The sequence below is a fragment of the Helicoverpa zea genome, chromosome 18 (genome assembly GCF_022581195.2).
Source record: "Helicoverpa zea isolate HzStark_Cry1AcR chromosome 18, ilHelZeax1.1, whole genome shotgun sequence".
Lineage (NCBI taxonomy): Eukaryota > Metazoa > Arthropoda > Insecta > Lepidoptera > Noctuidae > Helicoverpa > Helicoverpa zea.
The window spans coordinates 1,790,778-1,813,733 of NC_061469.1; the positions used below are offsets into that span (position 1 = coordinate 1,790,778).

General features: G+C 35.8%; 2 protein-coding genes across 7 annotated transcripts in view; one reads left to right on the plus strand and one right to left on the minus strand.

Moving 5' to 3' along the window:
* Positions 1–22,956, minus strand: part of LOC124638665 (rho-related GTP-binding protein RhoE-like) — a 161,687-nt gene that overhangs the window by 42,106 nt on the left and 96,625 nt on the right. For 3 of the 6 annotated variants that reach the window (XM_047175666.1, XM_047175665.1, XM_047175669.1), the window contains 2 exons: positions 22,672–22,731; positions 2,134–2,278 (listed from right to left, as the gene is read on the minus strand). In XM_047175666.1, coding sequence (XP_047031622.1) covers positions 2,134–2,274 — 141 coding nt within the window. In that variant the 5' untranslated portion in view covers positions 2,275–2,278; positions 22,672–22,731. Of the gene's footprint in view, positions 1–2,133; positions 2,279–22,667; positions 22,732–22,956 lie in introns of all 6 variants that reach the window. The other 3 variants (XM_047175668.1, XM_047175663.1, XM_047175667.1) reach the window with 2 other exon arrangements.
* Positions 9,374–10,384, plus strand: LOC124638664 (mitochondrial import receptor subunit TOM40 homolog). Its single transcript, XM_047175662.1, has one exon. The coding sequence runs from the start codon at positions 9,416–9,418 to the stop codon at positions 10,382–10,384; it is 969 nt and encodes a 322-aa protein (XP_047031618.1). The 5' UTR covers positions 9,374–9,415.

Consider the following 22,956-nt stretch of genomic DNA (forward strand, 5'->3'; position numbering starts at 1 on the left):
CGCGCGTGATTTTGAATGGGCGTGACGTGTATATTTGAAAATGGAACTCGCTGTGCGTGAATTTACAAAACGCACCTACGCGCGTGAGTGCGTGAAAAACCCGCACGATGATGCAGATCTGCACTCCCGCAGGAACGCGCGTAGGTGCGTCGACACGCAAGATGCAGCGTGATGCGGGGCAGTGTGAAGATCACCATACGTAGGATTTTCCTAGTTCCACGAGTGCTGTTGGAAGATCCAAAGTATCTATGTAACTTCTGGTAGTTATTGTCCTTTCAATACCACGAAATACTCCAATGTGTGAATTTGTCATTGTTTATAGTACCTTTTGTCAAAGACAAAGATATGCCCTCGGAAGTAGGTTGAAAATGTCTCTGTATTGGAGTATCAGTTATTATCTAAACGAATTTTATAAAGAGTATTTTTTTCGTTTGTGCACTATAAGGCTAGGAATGTTAAAGATTCAGAAACAACGATTTAAGCCGATATAAGACCAGTTCAAGAATTTGGGAGCTCAAAACTAACAAATATGATAAACTTAATATTGCTCTTTTGTGTTCAAACTCGAGTAACTTAAATAATTGTTTTATAAGCAGGTTTGCTCTTAGCACTGACAGGATCGGAAGTCACTTGTTGATCTGTCTGCCATTGTTTCATCTTAGGGTGATATTACAACTATAAAAAAAGGTTTTTTAACATTTCATAGATCTTTAAAAAAGTGTTTTCCGCGATTTTACAAACGTCTCAAAGGTATCGCTATTTCCTGCAACTGGATAAAACATAGAATATTTTATGTCCTTTCTTAGGGTCAAAACTATCTGTGTACCTCTAATTAAAATCGGTCCAGCAGTTTTCAGCAGTTTTCAAACAGACATAATATATGAAGTTATATAGCACACTATCTTCCGCCAGCGGCTTCGCCCGCGTGGTGTGTTGATAATAAGTAAAAGTAACACATAGTTAATCCAGGGTATCACCTATCTACATACCAAAATTCAATCAAATCGGTCCAGCCGTTTTTGCGTGATTGAATAACAAACATACATCCATACATTCTCACAAACTTTCACATTTATAATACAAGTAAGAAGTAAGATATTATTTACATATTACATAAGAGTCATAAATGTGTACTTGATCAAATCTACATTTGATGAAGTCATCATCATCTCCCGATCCTTTTCCCAACTATGTTGGGGTCGGCTTCCAGTCTCGTTTTTGCATTTGATGAAGTCGTCCACTAATAAAATGAATACTGTACGGTAGACAGCACATCAGTGGTAACTGTCATGAATCTTAACTCAATAGTAATAAGTACGATTTTCCTATAAAACTGCTACCACTGACCTGTAGTTGACTGTACCAAGATACACAGTTGTTACCATCCGTGCCTATAACCACCACAGGTACATAGGTACATAAATCCATTCATTAATCTAAGGCACATGATTACATATCCGAATATGATAGACAGACATCTAACAAACATTTCTATCTCTATACATAGACGACATGGATGATGTCAGAGAATTAATACATGTGCCAATAACATGGTGATTACTTGATTTGTGTTAAACGTGGTTATAATTGAACTGTGTTGGGAGTGATTAGCGGTTGATGAGTTATGGTTTATGATTGATTTGACTTTGAGGAGACTGGATTAAAATCAATATACAAACAGAGGCCAAAGTACCTACACCTCCTTTACATAGTAAAATAATATAGGCTGAATTTGAAGTTGAGAAAGCTACTTATTACCTATAAAAAATGTGTATATTAAATATGTAGGCAATGCTATAGAACTTCCTATATAAATCATCACAGTTTCTAGTTATAAATATGAAGAATGAATACTGCACATCGACGATTTCCTAAGCCGGAGATATGGCAGTTATGATAAATTTTAATCGAGTCTTTTAGTAACCTTCATCATTATGTCCTAGTTCCGCAAACCGAAAATCCACAACTACATACGACATAGCCCATTTTTAGTATCTAACAAGCACAAGTATGGTTTAAGAAATCAGTAGGGTTAAAATCGAACCAGAAACCATAGAACAGCTTAACAGAATGTGATCTGTCGAGCAAGTATCTTATCTTTAAAACCCAATAGAATAATAAAAAAATACTCACATCAATAAAGGTGTCAGAGACGAACCTCTGCACCAGCGACGTCTTGCCGCACTGGGTGTCTCCCACCAGCACCACTTTGATCTCCTCTTCAGCTGAGGGGGTGCTTGCACTGTTGTCCGAACACTTCTTAGCTGACCACATGTTGCTGGAACAAGATGAGGTTAGTTAGTTATGAATGGTAACAAAAATGTTGTGGTTATTGGTAGTTTAGCTACAGTCTTAGCCAACCTAATAATGAAATGACCAATAACAAGGGTATTTTGATGTGTTGATAAATTATAGTAAGGCGTGTCATTACAGCAGACGAGCTCTTTTTGAGAGACGCGTGGTTTAACCACTAAGCCACCTCGACTTTTGGGTTATTGCTTTCATATGCTAAAGTCGGCGACAAGAGAGTGAAGAAAAGAATTTAGGTGAAATGCCCAGCCGTTACAGTGCTCATAGGTGTGTTATTTACGTTTAATATAATGAAACAATATTTAAAGAATACCAAGACTAAGGTATTTTATCATTTAACAATTTCAAAAAAATACCCGATATTATTATGTAGCAGTCTTGTTATTGCCAACAATTGGTTTAATGTCTATCAAGATAGACTTTAACATAACTGGCGATATAAGTCTTACTTACCACATAACTTTATAATGTTATGGTCTCAATGAAAACAGAAAACTTTTATGCAAACGCAGACTCTGGAATCTGGCACAGAAGTTAAATAAAAGCTTGAGATCACAGAATAAAAATATCAGAAGGAACACTTATATTTTTTTAACTGTACTAAATATAGTTTCTATTATTGTCACTAAATAAATAAAGAATAAAACAAAATACATATAGTTAGTTATCTACAATTATCTTAGGTAAGTGCTACCTATAAAACTATTACCACAGAGAAGAATACGGTTCCATAAAATAATGGGCTAGTATTATGTCATCATCATCTGCCTAGACTTTTACCAACTTCTCTCAAGAAGTCAGTTTCCAATCAATCAAAAAAATCAAAATAAAACCAGTGCTAGTGTTAGTACCAGCTTTTTTTGTAGAAAAAATTTTGTAAATAGGTTAGTGTTTTATAAAAGGAAGAAATTGCTGGCAATTGATAACTGCTACCTAGTATTTGTGACGTTGAGCTTCTGCAAAAATAACTTAGTTACTCTATGGCATATCGTTGTTTTTCATCGCTTGAAAAGTTGAAACATAATCATTATACCTTAAGAGGCAGCCTAATGGCTTTTATCTCTTGCTATATAAAAACCTTTTTGTAAATATTTTTATACAGATTGCTACGTAATATTCTTGCGTAATGTTAGTTTAGGAATACTTGATATGGCCGCCATATTGGGACGTCAAAAAATGGCGCGAATTTTGACAAAACATTGGAACTTCATTTTCCCATTTTGGGGCAAGCAATTTTATTATCAATGCATCATTTTAGTAAATTTAGTAAACAGTGAATGAGACTTTTCGTTGTCATTAAACTCATGTTCAAAACGGATCAAAACAAATGGCACAATAGTTATTTTAAGGTTTATGTCACAACAGGCACATTAAGTTATTGTTTTAAAAGGTTTACTGTCCATAGTATTTCAATGTTTTGTGTTATTGACGATAGATTCTAGAAAATCAATATTGATCGTATTCCACCGAATTAAACAAAGGAATGTGGTTTTAATTCGACGGCTAGTGGTCATCTTTTTTTTTGTAGATCAATCAACTACAGCTGAACCAAAACCACTTTAGTATATGCGCTGTCTATCCAAGCGCACTCCCTTTGTTTTTTTGAGACAGTTTATCGTCGAGACTTGCAATTCGGAACAAGTAGGAAGTTATTCTACCTTCTAAATTGTCACTACATTTCACTAAAAGGGGTTGTTTACTTTCCTACAAATGCAATCATGAAAGTATATCCTTTAGAGCTTCCGCACACTGCAGACGGCCTACAGTTTGTTCGGGCTCATAAATCAGTATGAAAATTCAGCCTTTGATTTCCAGAACATTAATTTCCAGACATGTATTTGGCCAGTTTCAGACCAACTGAAAACTTTGATTGGAATAAAGATTTACAAAAAAAAATACCAATCGTAGAGTCGACTGTAGGCCGGCTGTTTAGTCTGTAGTGAGCGGATACTCTTACTATCGAAACTGATCTATTGAGCATTCCAAAACGACAAAAAATAAAAATACGAAAATACACCGAAATATCTTATAACTTGGTCATTATTTTTACATTATCTTTAATTTACTATCAACTTTTAGACATACATACCGAAAAAGAAACTTACATACCTACACCACAAAAAAGGGAAAAAACCTAAGGTACTCACAGACAGTACAGTCTAAAAGGCAATCAAGTGTCGACGAGAAAAAACTGCAACAGAACTCGCTTTGTGAAGAACAGTCATTTTAAATGTGGCGCAGTGCAATATCGGACGACTGAGAATGTGACTCAAATATTTGTACGAAGTTTTTTAAATGTAGTTACATTAAAAAGGCTACTTTTACTACTAGAAGACAAGTTGGTAAATTAATGCAAGATTTTCCTTAGTTTTTTTTTTGGTTCGGTTTGTATATTTTCATTAACGATAGCAACTTTTGTAATTTAACACTTCACTGATTCTAATGATTTTTGTCCTTCCCTCTTATTCATTTGCATTTGCGAAGATTGAGTTTTTCTTTCTTTCATGTTTTGACTTTCCATCAGATCCTGGTTATATATATTTACAGTTTCCTAACTATATTTATACCCATTACTAGTAGCTGTTTCCCGCGGTTCCACACGCATCCTGAATAAACAACTTCGCGCACCTAGTTAAAAAGTAGCCTATGTCTTTTCACATGCTCTAGAAGTCTAGACTATCTGTTCACCAAACTGAAACAGTAAATCAGTTCTGTATCTTTCTCACAACAGACCGACATAGCTTCCCGGCAATTTTTTTACAATTCATATAGTGACTTTTAATTAATCCAAGTTGACTTAATTCATATAATAACATTCTAATCTAATCCCAATTTAAACTAAACATGTTTAACTAAGCGCTCATTTAAAAAGATACCTATCACGTTTTAACCAAAACCGCTGTAACACGGGCTGTTTTAGTAGATTAAAATCAAATTTCATCCATTTTACATTAATTATGTGAAAGCTAATCGGCTGTTGGCGAGCTAGTGTCCATCATGAGGTTATTAATGAACGGGTACTTATTTTAACTGGGGAGGAGAGAATATTTGGTGGTAATATTCAAAGGTGTAAACGATGATTGAAATGGTTTGAGTGGTGATGAATATGTGTGATAGACTTCTGAAATGACGTTTAGGTACGTTTTATATAATTTTGTTTTTTTTTGCAATTCTGAAACTGAACTGATCAATATTTTATTTTAAATATTTGCTACCGTGTCGTTATTAGAATTATTTTTGGTGAAAGTGACAGCAAGATACTAAGATACGTAAGTAATACTAAAAGTTGAGTAAAACATAAAAAAAACTGACCTTCAATTTAATTAAGCTTAGGAAAAGTAACTCTTTATCGCAATAAGTTATTTATTAATATTAACATAATTATTCTCAAACTTGAAAGCACAAAATTATAATGAATTCCATTTACAGCATTTCACTGTTTGCAATACTTTGTCAAAACTAAACGACTGTTAAAATATAAACTTCGATAGAAACTTAAGGGTAGTACTTATTAAGTAGCGCCGAAATCTTGTGTTAAAAGGGTCTCAATAACCAATTTAAGCCATCAACTTTATAGATTTGGGATATTATTAGAATTTTCGAGGGTACTTCACTCCAGCTGGGAATCAATCGATTACAAGGGTCATAAAGTAAAGGGGATTATTATTGCTATTAACGTTTGTTGGAGAAATTCGGAAGGATTTAAAATTTCTTTCGAATATTTAGGATATTTTTGTGTACCGGAATATGGCTCTTTTGACAGGGTTGGGGAAAAGTCATTTGCTTAGTAGAATGACAGCTGACTGACCACTGTTTAACTGAGATATAACCGTGTACCAGTGTTTTACATGAACCGACTGCATATCTGGCCGTCTCGATCTAGTTTCCCAAGCAACCCAATACTCGTCGGTTTGTCTGACTTAAGACATATAGGACTAATAAAATCCCTAATAGAATTAAGGGAACACACTACCCAAACTCAGTCTTCTATTAGTATTTAAAAGTTTCCTAAATAAACAAAATACGCTATTTAGATACGAAATACTAATTTACTATTTAAAAACAACACCTTTTCAATATCCATTCACAGCTCACCACAGTTGCAGCATCTTGTCAGTAAAATCATTACACATTCTTTGCGCACTCTTGTAAACACATCTGTTCAATATATTACGAACTGGAACGAGCTTAAACTGTAAACAATGTTTGACCCGGGTGTCGAACCCGGAACGTTGTGCTACCGATAAATTATAAACATTTATAATATCCGATGTTGCATTGGTTTTATGGTGTTTTGAATTCCGTATAGGAAATTGTATTTGTTATTTTTTTGTGTAAGGAATTAATTCCATATTGCTTATGATTCTGTGGTGTAGTATAGTTTAGGTAAGTGATTGCTATCCATAATGTCCTGGGTTCGAATTTCGGGAGAATCAAAAAGTTCCACTGAACCCATAGAGGGAGGGATAATCCCATGATTTCTCACCTCAAAAAATGATTCTATAGCGCCCTTTGAAATTTTATTAGTGTTGGCTTGAAGATGACAAAATAGCCCGTATCTACTTACTTTAGGTACTTCAAGTATGTGAGAATAATGTCAGTTTTGCTTGGAGTAATTTCCGTTGTGAAAAATTGACTATTTCACCCCTTTCCTAATTTTTTGCAGAAAGAGTATTGCACTTTCCCATAAAACCTAGTACCTTTCACCGCAATCGGGTAATAAATAAAGCTATCAACCAGCACACGCTCAGCTGCAGTAAATATTGCTCGACCCGGGTATCGAACCGGGAAGCATACGGTGTGCGAGGAATTCACACCTATTATTTATAGTATCCGCTATCGTAGTTTATTTACTAGAGTTCAGTTAAAAACTCTAAGTAACTCTAAGTAACTCTAGAGCTAGCGTGTTGCAGGAGTTTTTACTTTTTAGGTTATTTCTACAGCGTGTATTTTTGACGTTCTTGATCGTAACTTTGATGAATATGGCGATTGTACGGGCAATACGATGAGCTTTGGTAAGTCTGGTTGTCAGTCTTTCTGGGTTCTGACTGCCCGTATCGACATTTAACAATGTTCGAATGACAGCCGGGATCCACCAATTTCTTCGTTCTTTCCACCAATTTCTGGCCTTCTGAAAGACAGAGGTACTCAATAAGACAAGACTTAAATAATCAACCATCCACTGTCAGGCCGCGAGTCAATATCTATTTTTCCTACCAAAGATAATCTGTCTCGTCATTTTATAGATACTCAATATTTTACCTTACACAGAGGTCCCTCGAAACTTCACAATCGTACAAAAGCTTTAACTTTGCGTCAAATAAATTCCTGCTTTACTAACGGTCTATCCCAATATTCTATCTATCTGTGCTTACTTACTAGAGATAGGCATTTGACAATACTTATATGGAGCTGATGCACGGAGGATGGAAAGATAGCAGAGATTTCATACAGCAGGTAGGTAGGTCAGTCTTCTTCTTCTAGGTCAAACTCGTACAATAGGCGTGACCAAACCGATCAGTTACGAGTGAATAACGAGGATTCGGATTGTTTGGGACATCTGTCAACGATTTTTGGTATTACAGAAATGGGCGGGTTTCTATCAAGGCCTATAAAGGCGGAGACTTTAACGGTCCTCGTCTCCCGAACACTCGCATTTTGACGAGATACTTTCTTTGGTGATATTCCGATATGGTATCTCCGCTATTCATTTTTTTCTCCATAGGCTAATATCGAAAGTTATATCTCCAGTAGGAAAAACCACGGATAGTTAGAATATTGGGTTGACCGTAAAACAGAGCTCTCGAATGCTCGTCACATTTGCAGCAATTCGCTAAAAGGGTTCAATGAAGTTCAACCAGGATAACTGGGGACAGGTGCCGAATAACAAGTGGTTTACGATAATAAATAAATTTCCAAATGAATTGTGAAATAAAAGGGATGGTTCGAGTTTTCTAAAATTGATAAGATACTGTTTTTGTGAAGATTATGTTCAACCAGTGTTAGGAATAATGTATATTTGATATAAAAGAGGAGCAAACTTTAGATAATTCATAAACAGTTCATAGTTTCAGTAGTTTTAGTTTTAAACCGCGACAGATATACAGACAGCGCTACTTTTGTATTTTTAATATTAAAAGTGAACAGGATACCTTTTAGAATATCACTAATTCTTTTTTTCCGCGGGCTGCGGAACGGAATACCTATTAAAACCGACCTAAAGTCCTAAAAACCGACCTAAAAACCTATCAACTATATCTATCACTAATACTACGAAAATGCAATGATTACCTATGTGAGTTTGTACATAATAAATCTCTGGAACTACTAAACTAATTTTGAAAAATGTCTTATCATACCTCATCACAATCGATTTACATAAAATGAGGAACCCACCACTAGAAACAGGCTATTAATTAAAAACCGGACTGCATCTCAGAAGTATCAATTACTTACATCCATCTTCAGCTATAAAATATAGCCTTGAAAGCTATATCTAGGACGTATTGTGTTCCAAGAGTCATGGTCGTTTCACAAGTGTGCCGTGAATGGGTATCGAATGAGTGAATGAATGAATGAATGAAGAACGGATGGCGCCGATACAGATTTATATTGAATGGAATGTCTTGATTGGGTAATGGGAAGAATGTTTGATAATAATGGTTACGAAAGTTTTGGAAAAAGGTCGGGGGGTTATGCCATGAAATGCAGTTTTACCTCCTTATTCTGTGTTCTGATGAATGAAATTATCTTTGCATGTTTTCTTACCTGTCAGTGGACCTCTTTAGGGTGCATTTACGTCAAAATTAAAATTAAAAAAAATATTTTTGTTGATTTTCTAACATTTCTTAAATATTCTAGAGGATTATATCAAGGTACTTATATTTATGAATAAATATTATATGTTTGCAGAACAAGAGGAAGTGTCAAAAATAACTGCGTACTATCTCAAAGACAACTAAAAATACAAAACTCCTTGCAGCGTGCGACTGGCCGGACACGTCGTCAACGCTCAGCGATACGAAAATAAAACCAGACAGGTCAATGACGTTTGACCTGTTATCCAACAAATAAAATATAAACTAAATAATAAAAATAAAAAATAATGGACTTAAACGAGGACAAGTTCAAGGAGGAAGTCACCAGCTTTGTGTCCTCACTGCAACGGCTGCTGCCAAAGAAGAAGGAAATTATCGTGGTCCAACCGCGCAGATACAAAAATACGAAGCTGTGTGACGTTCACGCCGAAGCCAAAAGCACTTTCCCGAAATGCTTCGTCGGAGCCAGACTCATCGTCCTCAGGGAGATCCTAGACAAGGTCAAACTCGTTCAACAATACAGCTACGGAAAATCAAGGGAGTCCTACAAGTGTTTCTCCCAGTTAATTCACAAGGAAATGGAGCCGAAAAGCACTGATGAAGGCCTACTGATAGACTCGTCCGGCTCTGCAACTGCCACGTACAAAGAAGTCCTTGAAGGAGCTTACGAGATGCGACTCACATCTAGGATCAGAGACCTGGTGTCGTCAGAAACTGAAATAGTTTTCGAAAAGGAGAATGATAAATCAGTGGGTTCTGTTTCATGTTCTGTGAGAGATGTGGACCCCAATACTCTGCGCATGGTGACGCAGTGGATGTACAAAATTCTGCCAGAAGTAAGTTTAGGTACCGAAATTGGACTGAAGCCCCTTGCGTACCCACCGGCGCCGGAGTTCTCGATCAGCGCTCGGTATGAGAGACCCACGTTTACAATAACCTCGACAGCTAGCAAGGTTGGCATCCAGGTGTGTCTTTTTAAGCAGTTTTCACCAGATTTGCGAGTAGCGACTATTATAACGGAGGGCTGCCGGGGTGGGCAGACCAACGTTAGTTTGGCGATGCACAAGAATTATCAGAACGGTTCGGAGTTGAAAATATTTGTGGATTCGCAGCGCTGCGGGGGCTTTACCTTCCAAAGGGATATTTTGTTCTATGAGCCGCACAATGAGGTTCGCGTGCTGCGTCTGATTGGGAGCACCTTGATTGATAAACAACGGCGGGTTCGTTTCGGGGTAGGTTTCAATCTGGACTTTTGAAGTGTCCTCAGTAAGTAACACGCTGTTCAACAGTCTGCAGAATAAATTGCTCGTATGTAGGGAGGTGTGTGCTTACATTTTTTGTAGATTTATTCGTTTGTATATAAGTATACATAGGTTTTAGTTATTGTTTTATCTTATTAACGTTTGTTCCGCAATGTGGTTTAAAAATGTCCTTAAATTATTGAAAATATAGTTGTTGGTTTTGATAATAATGTTTGTTTTTGTTTTATTTATTTACATTCCTACTCAAGAAAATATAACATAAATTGTACACGAAATTCCCTAACCCTGATAAGTCCGAGCCGACATCTTGGATAAGTTTTACCAAGTGTAAAGTAACCGAGTTCGCGCATATCTTAAAATGCAGGATAAAACTTCGTATCTAGATATAAAAAAGGAGTACATTTTCAAACTTGAGACAAGTAGACAAGACAAGAAACTTGGATCCTCGTTATCTGGTGACAAGAGGCATAAACACGACAAACTGTGTTGTTATGAAAGTTCTTTCTCTAATTACTGTATCATGTTTGGGTCTAAGGCATAGTTGGAATATAAATTGCTGGTGGTTTTACCCGCGTTACGAGGATGCCACTTTCCGCACCTGGATAAAAAGTAGCCTACATCCTTTCCCAGGCTCTGGGCCATCTCTGTACCAATTTTGCTCCGAGGATGGCTACGCGACACCTCGCAGCGTAACACGACTCCGACACTTCGTGTGCATTAGTTTTAAGTAGTTTATATAAAATATGTATTAGTATATGATTTAATGTTATAATATTTATGTATAGTGTTTTCTATGGGCCTTGATGCCTGATTTAAATAAATAAATAAAAAGGTTAAGTAATTCAGTAATTTTGACGTGAAACCACAACAAAGTCACTTTCATATTTATAACTAGCTGTTGCCCGCAACTTCGTCTGCGTGGGCAATATAGAATCGTCAAAATACTACTTATCCCGTAGGTGCATTCTTTCACGTGACAGTATAATTAGGATTAGCACTTAGCAGTCGCATAGATTCATTGATCAAGGTTGTGTTGTGGATGTGACCATTTATCTAAACAAAAGAAGTAAAGTTTGTGACGTTGTGAATATCTCTGGATCTAGTCAGCCAATTTGGAAAATTATTACGTACTAGCTGTTGCCCGCAACTTCGTCTGCGTGGGCAATATAGAATCGTCAAAATACTACTTATCCCGTAGGTGCATTCTTTCACGTGACAGTATAATTAGGATTAGCACTTAGCAGTCGCATAGATTCATTGATCAAGGTTGTGTTGTGGATGTGACCATTTATCTAAACAAAAGAAGTAAAGTTTGTGACGTTGTGAATATCTCTGGATCTAGTCAGCCAATTTGGAAAATTATTACGTATGGTGCGTAAGTAATTTTCACAGTATTTATAATTAAGTAAGGATTCTTGCAACAACAGAGAACACACAATGTACATTTTTGTTTTTACCAATACTATGTTATTATGTGCATGTTTCTTACTCTTCCGCGAAAAAACTACTGAACGAATTTCAACGATCGACATTATCATGACATAATTTTTCTTTGGAAGTGTCAATTATTATTTACTTGGAATTCAATAGACATTTATAATTTGTCCATGGCGTTCCACGAGGAGGGTAAAATTCCATTCTCAATAACTTCCTTGAAAAGTTTTTCCTTTGATGGGTTTTTCCTACCCTTGGGGGAACAAATAATATACTTTTCCTTACTGGTAAACAAAATGAATTATGTTAATGTGCTTTGAATGTACTTATCAGTCAATTGTCTTGTTATAAGTCAGCTGATTCACGCGGTTCCAGCAATTTTCCGAAGGAAACTTTTTCCGGTATTAGGTTAAAATATAGCCTACCAACTGTTTTCCTGTGGTCTCACCCGAGTCTCGGTGAACTTCTTACTGCAACCGGACAAAATATAGCCGAGAATAGTCTTGTTTCCCATCAGTGAATGAATTTTTTAAATCGGTTCGGTAGATTTGGAGGCTTAAGGCCGCGTTTCCATTGACGCGGAGCGGGGCGGAGAGGAGCTTAGCGGTGCACAAATTGACCAATGAGGCCGCGTTTCCATTGACGCGGAGCGGGGCGGAGAGGAGCTTAGCGGTGCACAAATTGACCAATGACTATGCTTGAAATCTCCGCTCCGCTTCAATGGAAACAGTACGAGCGGGGTGGAGCAGAGCTGAGCGAATATTCATACATCGAGGCGGTGCAGTGCGGAGGACAGCGAGCATTGGGGTGCAGAGCGGAGGACAGCGGGGCGGCACGGAGCGGTGCGGAGCGGGGCGGTGCGTGACTCGCGTGCAGTGTGTCAGTTGTCTTCGTTACGTCACTAGGTGCATTCAAAATCTTCATCGCTCTTCTCCGCCCAGCTGCGCTCTTCTCCGCCCCTCTCCGCCCAGCTCCGCTTCAGTGGAAACACTGACCACTTTTCACCGCTCTTCTCCGCCCCTCTCCGCCCAGCTCCGCGACAATGGAAACGCGGCCTTAGTGTAGAAACAAAAAATTATTCCTCTTTATTATTTTAGTATAAAAGTAGGTATAGATAGCATAAATGACAGTTTTAAATAACGTAGCTATCTATAGGTATAAGAATTTTCAAAATCAGTTAAGGAAAGCCAGAGATAGCCCCACAACTTGGTAAATATTACCTTCTTATAATATCAGATTTCTACCCAAAAGATCAGGTTTAACCCTAAAATCCCTTTACCCCACTTTCCATGCAGGTCAAATTTTTTTACATAGTATTATTATTCAAAGTACAAAAGAAAAAGTGCGTTCACGCCGTGCACTTAAGTGAATTTCCTTGTAGGTAATCTTTCAGCCTGAAAGCTGAAAACGTGTCATATTTCGGCGATATTAGGTACCTTCACACGTGTAGACTGTGCGGTAATAGAGGGAAACGTGCCTGTTTCAAGTAGCCAGGATTTAGAGGAAAGCCTCCAGTGGTATTTGGAAGTTCGTGGTTTTTAGGGTACCGTGGCAAATCAGTTGAAAGACCGTCGAGATTTCGTCTGTCTTGATGTCATAATGATTTATCCATAAATGCAAGCGATTCCGGTTGCACATTGGTTGTAGTTTTATAAAGTAAGAAAACGACTTATATTAATTTCCCTTTAGCCATTGAGCTATTCCAATTTTATTTTTCTATACATTTTTCAATGTTTTTTACAGATTAACTCCATCCAAAGGTTTTCTGGAAGAAATCGCTGTTTAGCGATAAGATGGCCTATTTACTTACTGTACTGGCCTGTACTTTCTTTGTGTGTTGTGGTTTCCTGTGTTGTTCATTTTCTTGGTGTACAATAAAGAATAAATCTATCTATTTCATTTTATTTTCAGCGGAACCTTTGATACTCAAGTCCGGATCGGACTTGGCAAGTTTTTTTTAGTTTGAGTCGTTCATGCTCGTGTTTGATTTGTGAGATTATTATGTAATGGAGACGGAAAGAATGTCAGGCTTATTTTTCTTGGAAAATTGTGCTTTAGTTAGGTACAGTGCTTTTTTATTTATTTTTTGCTTAGGTTATTGTAATCTTGGAGTTTATCCTCCGAGGCAAATTAAGGAGAAAATGTTGTTAGAAATTAGCATTTATTACAGTTAAAAGATTATGTAACGGACGTCATCTTGCTTCAGAAATATGGTAACAATAATATTACGACTATAAAACGACTGGCTTTCTTTGAGACGGCAGTCGCAGAGAACATTCCTATCGTAATTAACTATAAGCACAGATTTACGTTTCGTTTTATACAATTTTTACCTACCACTTTTTAACGCACATCTCGCACCTCATATCCACTACCACGAAGGCATATTAATACCTAGATTTTGGCACATTTTGGAACATGAAACTCATAATATTCTGAGCGCTCATATCACATGTCGGGCGCTAAGCCGGACTAAGAGCCTTATATTGGGTTTACACACACAAGCACACATATGTGTGGGTACCTAGTATCTTTATCAAGTATCTGAAACGTGTCTGGACGTTTGTCAGTATCAGTTTTCTGAATATTGGCTAACTAGCCATCAAATAAGTAGATAAGCAAAATATTGGTTGCAGTATTTTGACTATGTTTTCATGACATCATAAATTAACGCTAATGTTAATTTTTGACTGGTTTTTGCTAATGTTAAGTGTGGTCAAATTACCGCTAACTGGTCAAATCGGCGATTTGACGGCTGGTTATAGTTTAGTAATCCACCAGTAAGTCTGACGACCAGTCTTACTAAGGCTCTAAGGCTATTTCTATTGTATTGCTCAGGTAACTGGGTTGAGGAGGTCAGATAGGCAGTCGCTCCTTGTAAAACTGGTACTCAGCTGCATCTGATTAGACTATAAGCAAACCCCTAGTTATAGTTGAGGCAAGGATAGGTATCTATATGATGATATGTAGTTACATTATATTGTAAAAAAATATAGCTTTGTACCTAGGTACTTACAATCCGGCAAATGCACACAATCACACGTTCATATAATCTAGACTCACACACATGCATTATACGTATATGTGAGCTGGCAGATCCTAAAATGTTTGCGAACAATCCAGTTCTCTTTGAGGGGGAATCAAAAAGCGTAATATATTATAGTGGATGCATATTATAAAAATATGGCTGAAACGGAGAACGAATATTAAAATCTGTTATACCCGTATGTATGAGAAAGAAAACGTTTTTGAGCTGAAAGCTTTGAGTGCCCGCACAATGCAGACTAAACTGTGGCAAGACGGCTGAATCAAACAGCCTTACTATAAAATCTTAAACATCTGTTGAACACTTGTCTAAAAAAAGTGTGGCTACAAAACTGACCTTATTTCAACGTCATAATCTGTAAATAACATTTTTTAGACAAGTGTTCAACACACGTTTAAAAGTTTTTGTGGTACGAAGGCAAATGTTTAGTTTTTCTGATACCGGCTAAATATAATGGTTGTTGTTATGTGTGTCATCTTTCGTTACGGGTAGTCAGAAGCCAGTAAGTCTGCCAACCAGTCTTAACAAGGGATATTAGGTTGCCCAGGTAACTGGGTTGAGGAGGTCAGATAGGCAGTCGCTCCTTGTAAAGCACTGGTACTCAGCTACATCCGGTTAGACTAGGAGCCGACCCCAACATAGTTGGCAAAAGGCTCGGGAGATGATGATGATATTACGTGCGTACTACCTATCTATTTCAATACTGATTTATGAGCCCGAGCCTACTAACGGACGACTAAAAATTTGCAGTCTGCGGGTAAGTACTTTCAAGAAACGCTGGGATATGATGAGAATGCCGTTTTGTTGGTCGTTCAGTAGTTTTTATTATAGAGGAAAATGTTTATGGAAGTTTAATTTTATTTTTAAAGCTTTGGATGCAAACTCTTTGGTTGGTTTTATGGTAATACTGGCTTCTGTCAGCGCTTTCAGTTCAGTCAGTTCTTCTGGCCACCTGGGTAGAATATAGACTATAGCTTTCCTTGACAATTGGGCTATCTAACATTTTTTTTTAATTTGTGTAGTTTTTTTAGATAAGCGTGTTCAAGCAAAAAAACTCTTCAGCTTATATTATTAGTAATTACTTACCTATAATTTGATTTTTTTTTGGTATTACATATTTAGAAATATTTGATTAGTTACAAAAATAGCACATGAGATTTGCCAATGCATATTTATTTTAATCACTTAACAATTTTACATAAAATACCTAAATTTTAAATCACCCGGAATTCCATTTCGATTTTAAAATTCATGACATAATTGTAACATTAATTAAAAGAAAGGAAATGAAAGCTTCAGTAACTTAACTTTGATTTAAGTTAAGTACGTGGTTTGGAAAACTTTACACGGTTTTATAACTTAATGTGGGTCTAGATATAGACCCAATTTATTTTCACGCCTAATTTCCCCAGAGAGGTAGGCAGAAGCGTGAATTTCATCACGATTTGGGCCATCATATCTATACTATAGAGTTAGAATAATATTATTCGAAATTAATTAAACTGTGAGTAGGTAAGTGGCGATCGACCACAGATTAATCGTTCGTTATTAGGAAATGGTTGTTTTCAATCTATAGGGTTACTGGTAAGTAGACCGCACCCTTTCATGAGGTGATAGTATAGGTCAATACGGACAAATTTGACCATGGGATACACTGGGCAAAAGTTAACCCGTTTCAAGATAATCGAATTACAAGATCTTTTCTTAACAAGTCGTCTAGGTACACGTATAAATTTTTATTATTAGTTAAAAGTCTCGTTTTTTGCCGATTTTTGTGTATTTTGTGCCTTTTTGGATGGCTAGATAAATGTACATGTTTTTTAAGTATTCTGCACAAAAAAATGAAGAGTAATATTTTTGAGAAAATAGCTACTAAAAAAGTAATTGCTGTTCGCTATAATTTCCTCTGTGATTTGTACAGTTTTATGGTTTGTTATTATGAAGTGATTCATCTTCTATCCAAAAACACACAAACATACACAAAAACGAAACTTTATACTAATAATAAAAATTTATACGTGTACCTAGACGACTGATCTTGAAATTCGATTATCTTGAAACGGGTTAAATTTTGCCCAGTGCATGCCATGGTCAAATTTGTCCGTATTGACCTATACTATTACCTCATGAAAGGATGCGGTCTACTTACCAGTAACCCTGTATACTTTTAATATAATAAATAGGAAACATTTCTTGTTCGTACCTCCAGAACTGCTGAACAGATTCGACATTTTTTTTACTGTTGGAAAGCTAATTTCTTATCAAGTAACAGGCTATATTTTATTCCGGAATGGGCAGTAGTTCCCACGGGACGCGGGTGAAACCGCGAGAAAACACCTAGTATAAAATAAAATTAACGACAAAAAAAAACTTTTCTTATGCTACCAGAAACTTCTTAAAATATACATACCTAATCAGTTATATAAATATAACATTCATATATGAAGATACGTACCTACTTATAAACAAACACACTCTTCAATTAACTACCTACTTATATTCAAGTAGGTACCACATTTCACAGAACACCGACACGCCCACAGTCTAAGGTAGTTACAAATTGTTTCAATAGCTGTTAATTGGTAATTTTCCATAGGAAACAATGACTGGGATCGATGGTACCCGTGGAATTATGGGAACAACGCAATTGTGTCCTCAAGGGAACCTAGCAATTAAATCATGTCTGCTGGGAGATTTAGCTTGGAGGAAATTGCAAGGAATTGTGCCTGTTATGAAGAATAAGCAGTTTTTAAATAGGTTCTTGGATGGCAGGGAAGCAAGGACTTTCATACTTTATTTTGCTTTGCAGATAATTTTATTTAGAACTTGCATATCGGAAAACTTAGTACTTAGTCATCAGTAAGGATAAGATCGATCATTAAAAAGACTTACCAAGAGCTATCGCGTTACCCGGGTAACTGGGTTGAAGAGATCAGACAGGCAGTAGCTCCACGTAAAACAGAAGTACCTACAATGCTGCATTCGGTTAAGACTCGAAGCCAACCCCAACAGCTTTTTGTAAAATCTAAGCATATATATATCTATATAGGTAATGATGATAAGCCCAACTCAAAATCGTATATAGAATTACTACCAATTTTCGTTACAAAAACTGCCACAATTACCAAAAAACAGTTCTTAAAAACTTTCATTTAACTACCACAAATTCGTTCTTCAACAAAGTCATTTTGACCTCAATAAATTTCAAAAGGCCCACTGTGCATTCAGAGAAAATCTTTAGTGATGATGGACGTACATTTAGGTCAATCGCGAACTTAAGGGGTATTAGGCTTCAAGGGCTAAAAGTAGGCTAAGTTTTAGCTAGGCATGAGGGCTGTTTTTATGTAGGGTAAGATGGGATAATGTTTTGTGTTGAAAACATCGGTTTTTTTTTTTGTAAAATAGAGCATGTAAAAAATTCTTCTACTTACATATTTTTCTATGTAAAAAAAGTCTAAATGAATTTTGTATAGCTATGGCTTCTAAATTCATAGTTAGAAAGACATAATACTCCTACCATAAAACTGTAGTAAAATATCTTAAGCATTACATAAGTTGTAACTTTAAAGCAATAAACAGACCAAATAAAAACCTATTGTTTATTTCATAACTTCACATTACGCATACCTCTATACATACTTTCTCGTAACAAAACTTAATTTGACATTGTACGCAACTAACGACATACCACCCACTGTGCTAAAACTACCGCTTGTAATGACGTTCATAAAGATTCTTCAAAACACGGAATACCGGCATAATATTCTTTTACATAATATATTTTATCATACCACAAAAGACAGTTATTACAGGTCTTTTGTTCTAACAACTTCGTAAATACGATGCGGGAACATCATTTGAGTGCACGCTGCACAGTGGGCCGCTTGCCAAAAACGCAAGATAAAATTCGTGACGCCGATTCGCGTCATAGAATTTTTCGCGAATTTTTTTCGGAATATGAATGCCATGGGATTTACTGTTTCAATTTTGTTATTGTTTTTTTTTTTTGGACTGACGTTTGCAGCTGTCTGTTTTGTCAGTCTTCTGTGCGGAGTATATTTTAGCTTTTTTGAAAAATGCAGATTTTGGATCTATCTTTAGATTTTGACGTTTCCTGTTTTTAACATTGGAGGCATTGGCTAATTTTTTTTAATAATTATCATATTATGAAATTAATTTCATACCAACTGTATTTCATAGCGCAACTTAATCTACTTACTAAATATTTCCTACACAAAAAAGTTAAACAATCCCTTAAAATCCTAATTACCAATAAAGCACTCCTAAATTAATATCCCTCATTGAAACACAGGTTTACTTCATAAATTATTGCTCGCCATTTTCTTAAATAGAACCCCTTTATTGAATTTCAGCCCCGCCCCAAGTCCGCCATATTGTTTTACTTGGAACATAGTTACTAGGTGTATAGCTAGTAAATATTCACCTGCTAGTAATTAAGTAGGAGCCACTAGAAAGGCATTAGCAGGATGAGACAGGGCTTAGGACGGCCTGACCGGACTGTCCTTAGAGACAAGCGTTATACGGAGTGTTTGCACAGTGTGTTCATAAGCCAGTCTAGTGGAAAAAAGGGTTAAAAGTTTTTTTTTTTTTTTGGAAACCTTAAAATATAATTCCAAAACTGTAATAATGATAATGTGATTCAAAAAGTTTATTTCTAGTACCTACATATTTATTTTACTGACTAAAACAGTGATTTCTGTTTTTCAAAGCATAAACTTACGATTTTTTTTTATACTGTACTTCACTGTTCACAATATCAATCAATACAAATAAATAGCTACAACTAAACTAAATATTCAAGTTTCATTGTATTTAAATGTACCACCCTTTATAAAACCACTTCATTAAATGCGGCTTGAGTACTTGAAAATCTACATTTTTTAGATTGCTACTAACACGTTACTTTGTTCAGACGAAAGTTTTATTTGTCTGTTTGTCTGTGTGTCCGTAGTTAAGAACTGAAACATGTTTGGTCTGTATCTCGGCGAGTAAATATGTGTACGTGTAATGTGAATTTTTATTTTGTTTTTGTGGATCGGTTATTGCTGAAATGGGGACAAATTGTCCTTCAGCACAAGATTTTTCATAATAGATAAAAGATAAAAGTAGAGCATAATAACATTATGTTCCTAGGTATATGTAGCATTCTTCTCGGTATCATTTGCATTTACTTATATGAACTCGCTTTCAATCTAATACCTTCGACGAAAAGAATTTAATGTGAGTGTATATTTAGAAATTTTACCACAGCGTTACAAGTCATATTTAAGAGGGCTATTACATTAGACTGTTTGTCATCACTTTTCGTTAAACATTCCTATTCGCTACTTTATTCAATGTCACGTACACACTATTTATTTAGCATACAAATAAATTGAGAAAGGTAAAACCTACACCTACCCTCTACAAATACAAACACATCTATATTTACCCAACATTTCGAGAAATAAGCTACAAAATTTACAAAAAGTGACTATCAGGTGTGTCGAAGGCATAAAAATAAAAAAAAGGGTGCAATAGTCAACGAAATATATTTGCTACCCTTCCCGAAATTAGGGGAATATATAACATTCATGCCATGGAGAACAAAATGACTAGCGGAGATGTCATAGAGCAAAATCTCCTAAGAAAGTACCTGCATTTTAGTGTGCTACTTTTGGTAGACTACGTTTGGTAGACGAGGAACGTTACTAGCTCCGCCCTTCACCATGCCTTCTATGGAACCTGCCCATATTTTCAAAATAAAATCACCAAATAAAGCTAGACCAAGCCTTGATAGATTGGTTTTGATTTGACAAGGAACCCGAACGCCTCTTTAGTTCTAGTAACTGATCACGCCTACCGTACGTTACTTTGACCTATAAGAAGCTGCCTATCTTCCTTATGGCATCTCCGCTATCTTTCCTTCCTCCTTGATTCAAACTGTCTAGCTAACTGTAACTTGTCGGGGAAGAACAAAGAAAAGGGCCAATGGGGTCTTTTGGAAAATTATTACGTGTAGCACCTCTATTATTTTGTCAGTAGCTTAAGTTATGTAGGGTTGTTTGACAAGAGTTATGTTTCTTAGTCCTTCGATTCCAATGAATATTTAGACACATGTTAGAGAGAATAGAATTGACATGAATGTATGTACTAACGGGATTTTGCTTTAAAAGAAATCTACGACCTCGATGGCGCAATGGTCATCATGCCGGACCGCCGAACCTGAGGTCCCGGGTTCGATTCCCGGTTCGGTCAACATTTGTGTGATGAGCATGCTTGTTGGCCGTGGTCTGGGTGTTAAGATATGTATTTATAAATATGTATATATGTAGCTATATGTAGTTTATCAGTTGTGTTAGCACCCATAACACAAGTTAATAAATAACTTACCATGGGGCTAACCGACTGTGTGTGAAAAAGGTGTCCCAACAATATTTATTATTATTTATTTATTATATCCTGGACCAGTTTCCACTTAGAAAATATTAGACAGTTGAAATATTAGTCAACGAAATATATAAAACCTAATTTAGGCTTTAATGGAAGACTGTGACTCAAGAAAAAATTCAACACAGTAGGTCTAATTTAATACAAAGCTAGACAAAATTTTACTTTCGACGTAACAACAGCTTTTATAAATCTTTTAAACAAAAGTTGAGACTTTTATACCAATTACCATATGATGAATAATGTATTGTAAGAAAGTAGAAAAAAAGTAAATAACGAGATTTGCGAAGCTTGGAATTTACATACAACTTGATGTTTTAGATTTAGCCCGCATGTTGTTTGTTTTTTTGTAAAAACATTTGTGTATTATGATATTATTTATTGGTAACATTCTCTTGCAGTTTGGTTTGAATTTTTATAAATACATCGCAAGAGACACAGTCATTATTGTAGATAGCAGCCATTTTACTTCTTGGATATTTTTCGCCAAGGTGCCAATACATTCATAGTATCCTTGTATTGTAGGTACTTACTAGTTAATTAAACATATACTAGGAGTTTATTCTGAACTATATCATTGCTTGATACACGATATTGATTTTGCAAATGGATTGAAAACCACACACATAATCTTTAAAAGCGAGTTGAAGTTGGTTCGTTTTCCTCAAAATAATACCAACAAAATTCTACTATCACTGAGAATTTAGACCTGTATTTCATGCTCCAATATAATACATATCGTCAATATCTAAACATAGGCTCATGAGTTAAAATTCCAAAAGTTTCACAGTCCATTTATCTTGAATTTCATGCTATCATAAATTCATCAGATCAATGTTTATTTCATTCGCAATTTATACCCGTATCATTCAAAAACGTGTTTTTGCTATCCAATTTAGATTGATCTGTTATTTTGCAAAAAATGTTTTGACGGATTTGAAAGGTAAAAATTAGAATGTTGAATTTATTGCTTTTGGCATTTGTTTTTTCGACAATTTTATATTTATGTGATAGATTGACAGTCTTCTATTTATATGTTTCAAAAAATATAAGAAAAAAAATCATACAATTATTTGTACTGTGCTGCCAATTTAGCCTAACGTTTTTCGCGTTGTAATTCATCCAAATTCCTAATTATAAAAACATACTTCTTCTTTCTTAAAATAATAAACATATCAATAAATTACATAACACATACAATAAAAAATCGTTTAACACCAAATGACTCAAGCTTACGCGTTTTTTACTGTGAGACTACGACGCACAGTGGGCAAACCGCCAGCTATTCCGGACATAATAAATGGCACTACGAATAGAATTAACTGTTGTATTTCGTATAAGTCTTACTCACACTGATGTTTGTGTCCAGTGTTTGTAGTGAATGGCTGCACAGTGCACAGTGGTGGCGTACCTGGAACAGAGAGAAATAATTTGTTAGTATTATGAGAAATGATTCTTCAGTTTAGGATTATCTTAGAAAGTTATAAACATTCTACATAATACCCTAATATTTTAAAAGATAAAGTTTAAATATGCTACCACGATGCAATTAAAAAGTTACAAAGTAAGTATAAGCTATGTAAGCGGTAGCTTTTACAAGTTAATTTTTATTACAGAAGGTAGTAGCAGACAGTTA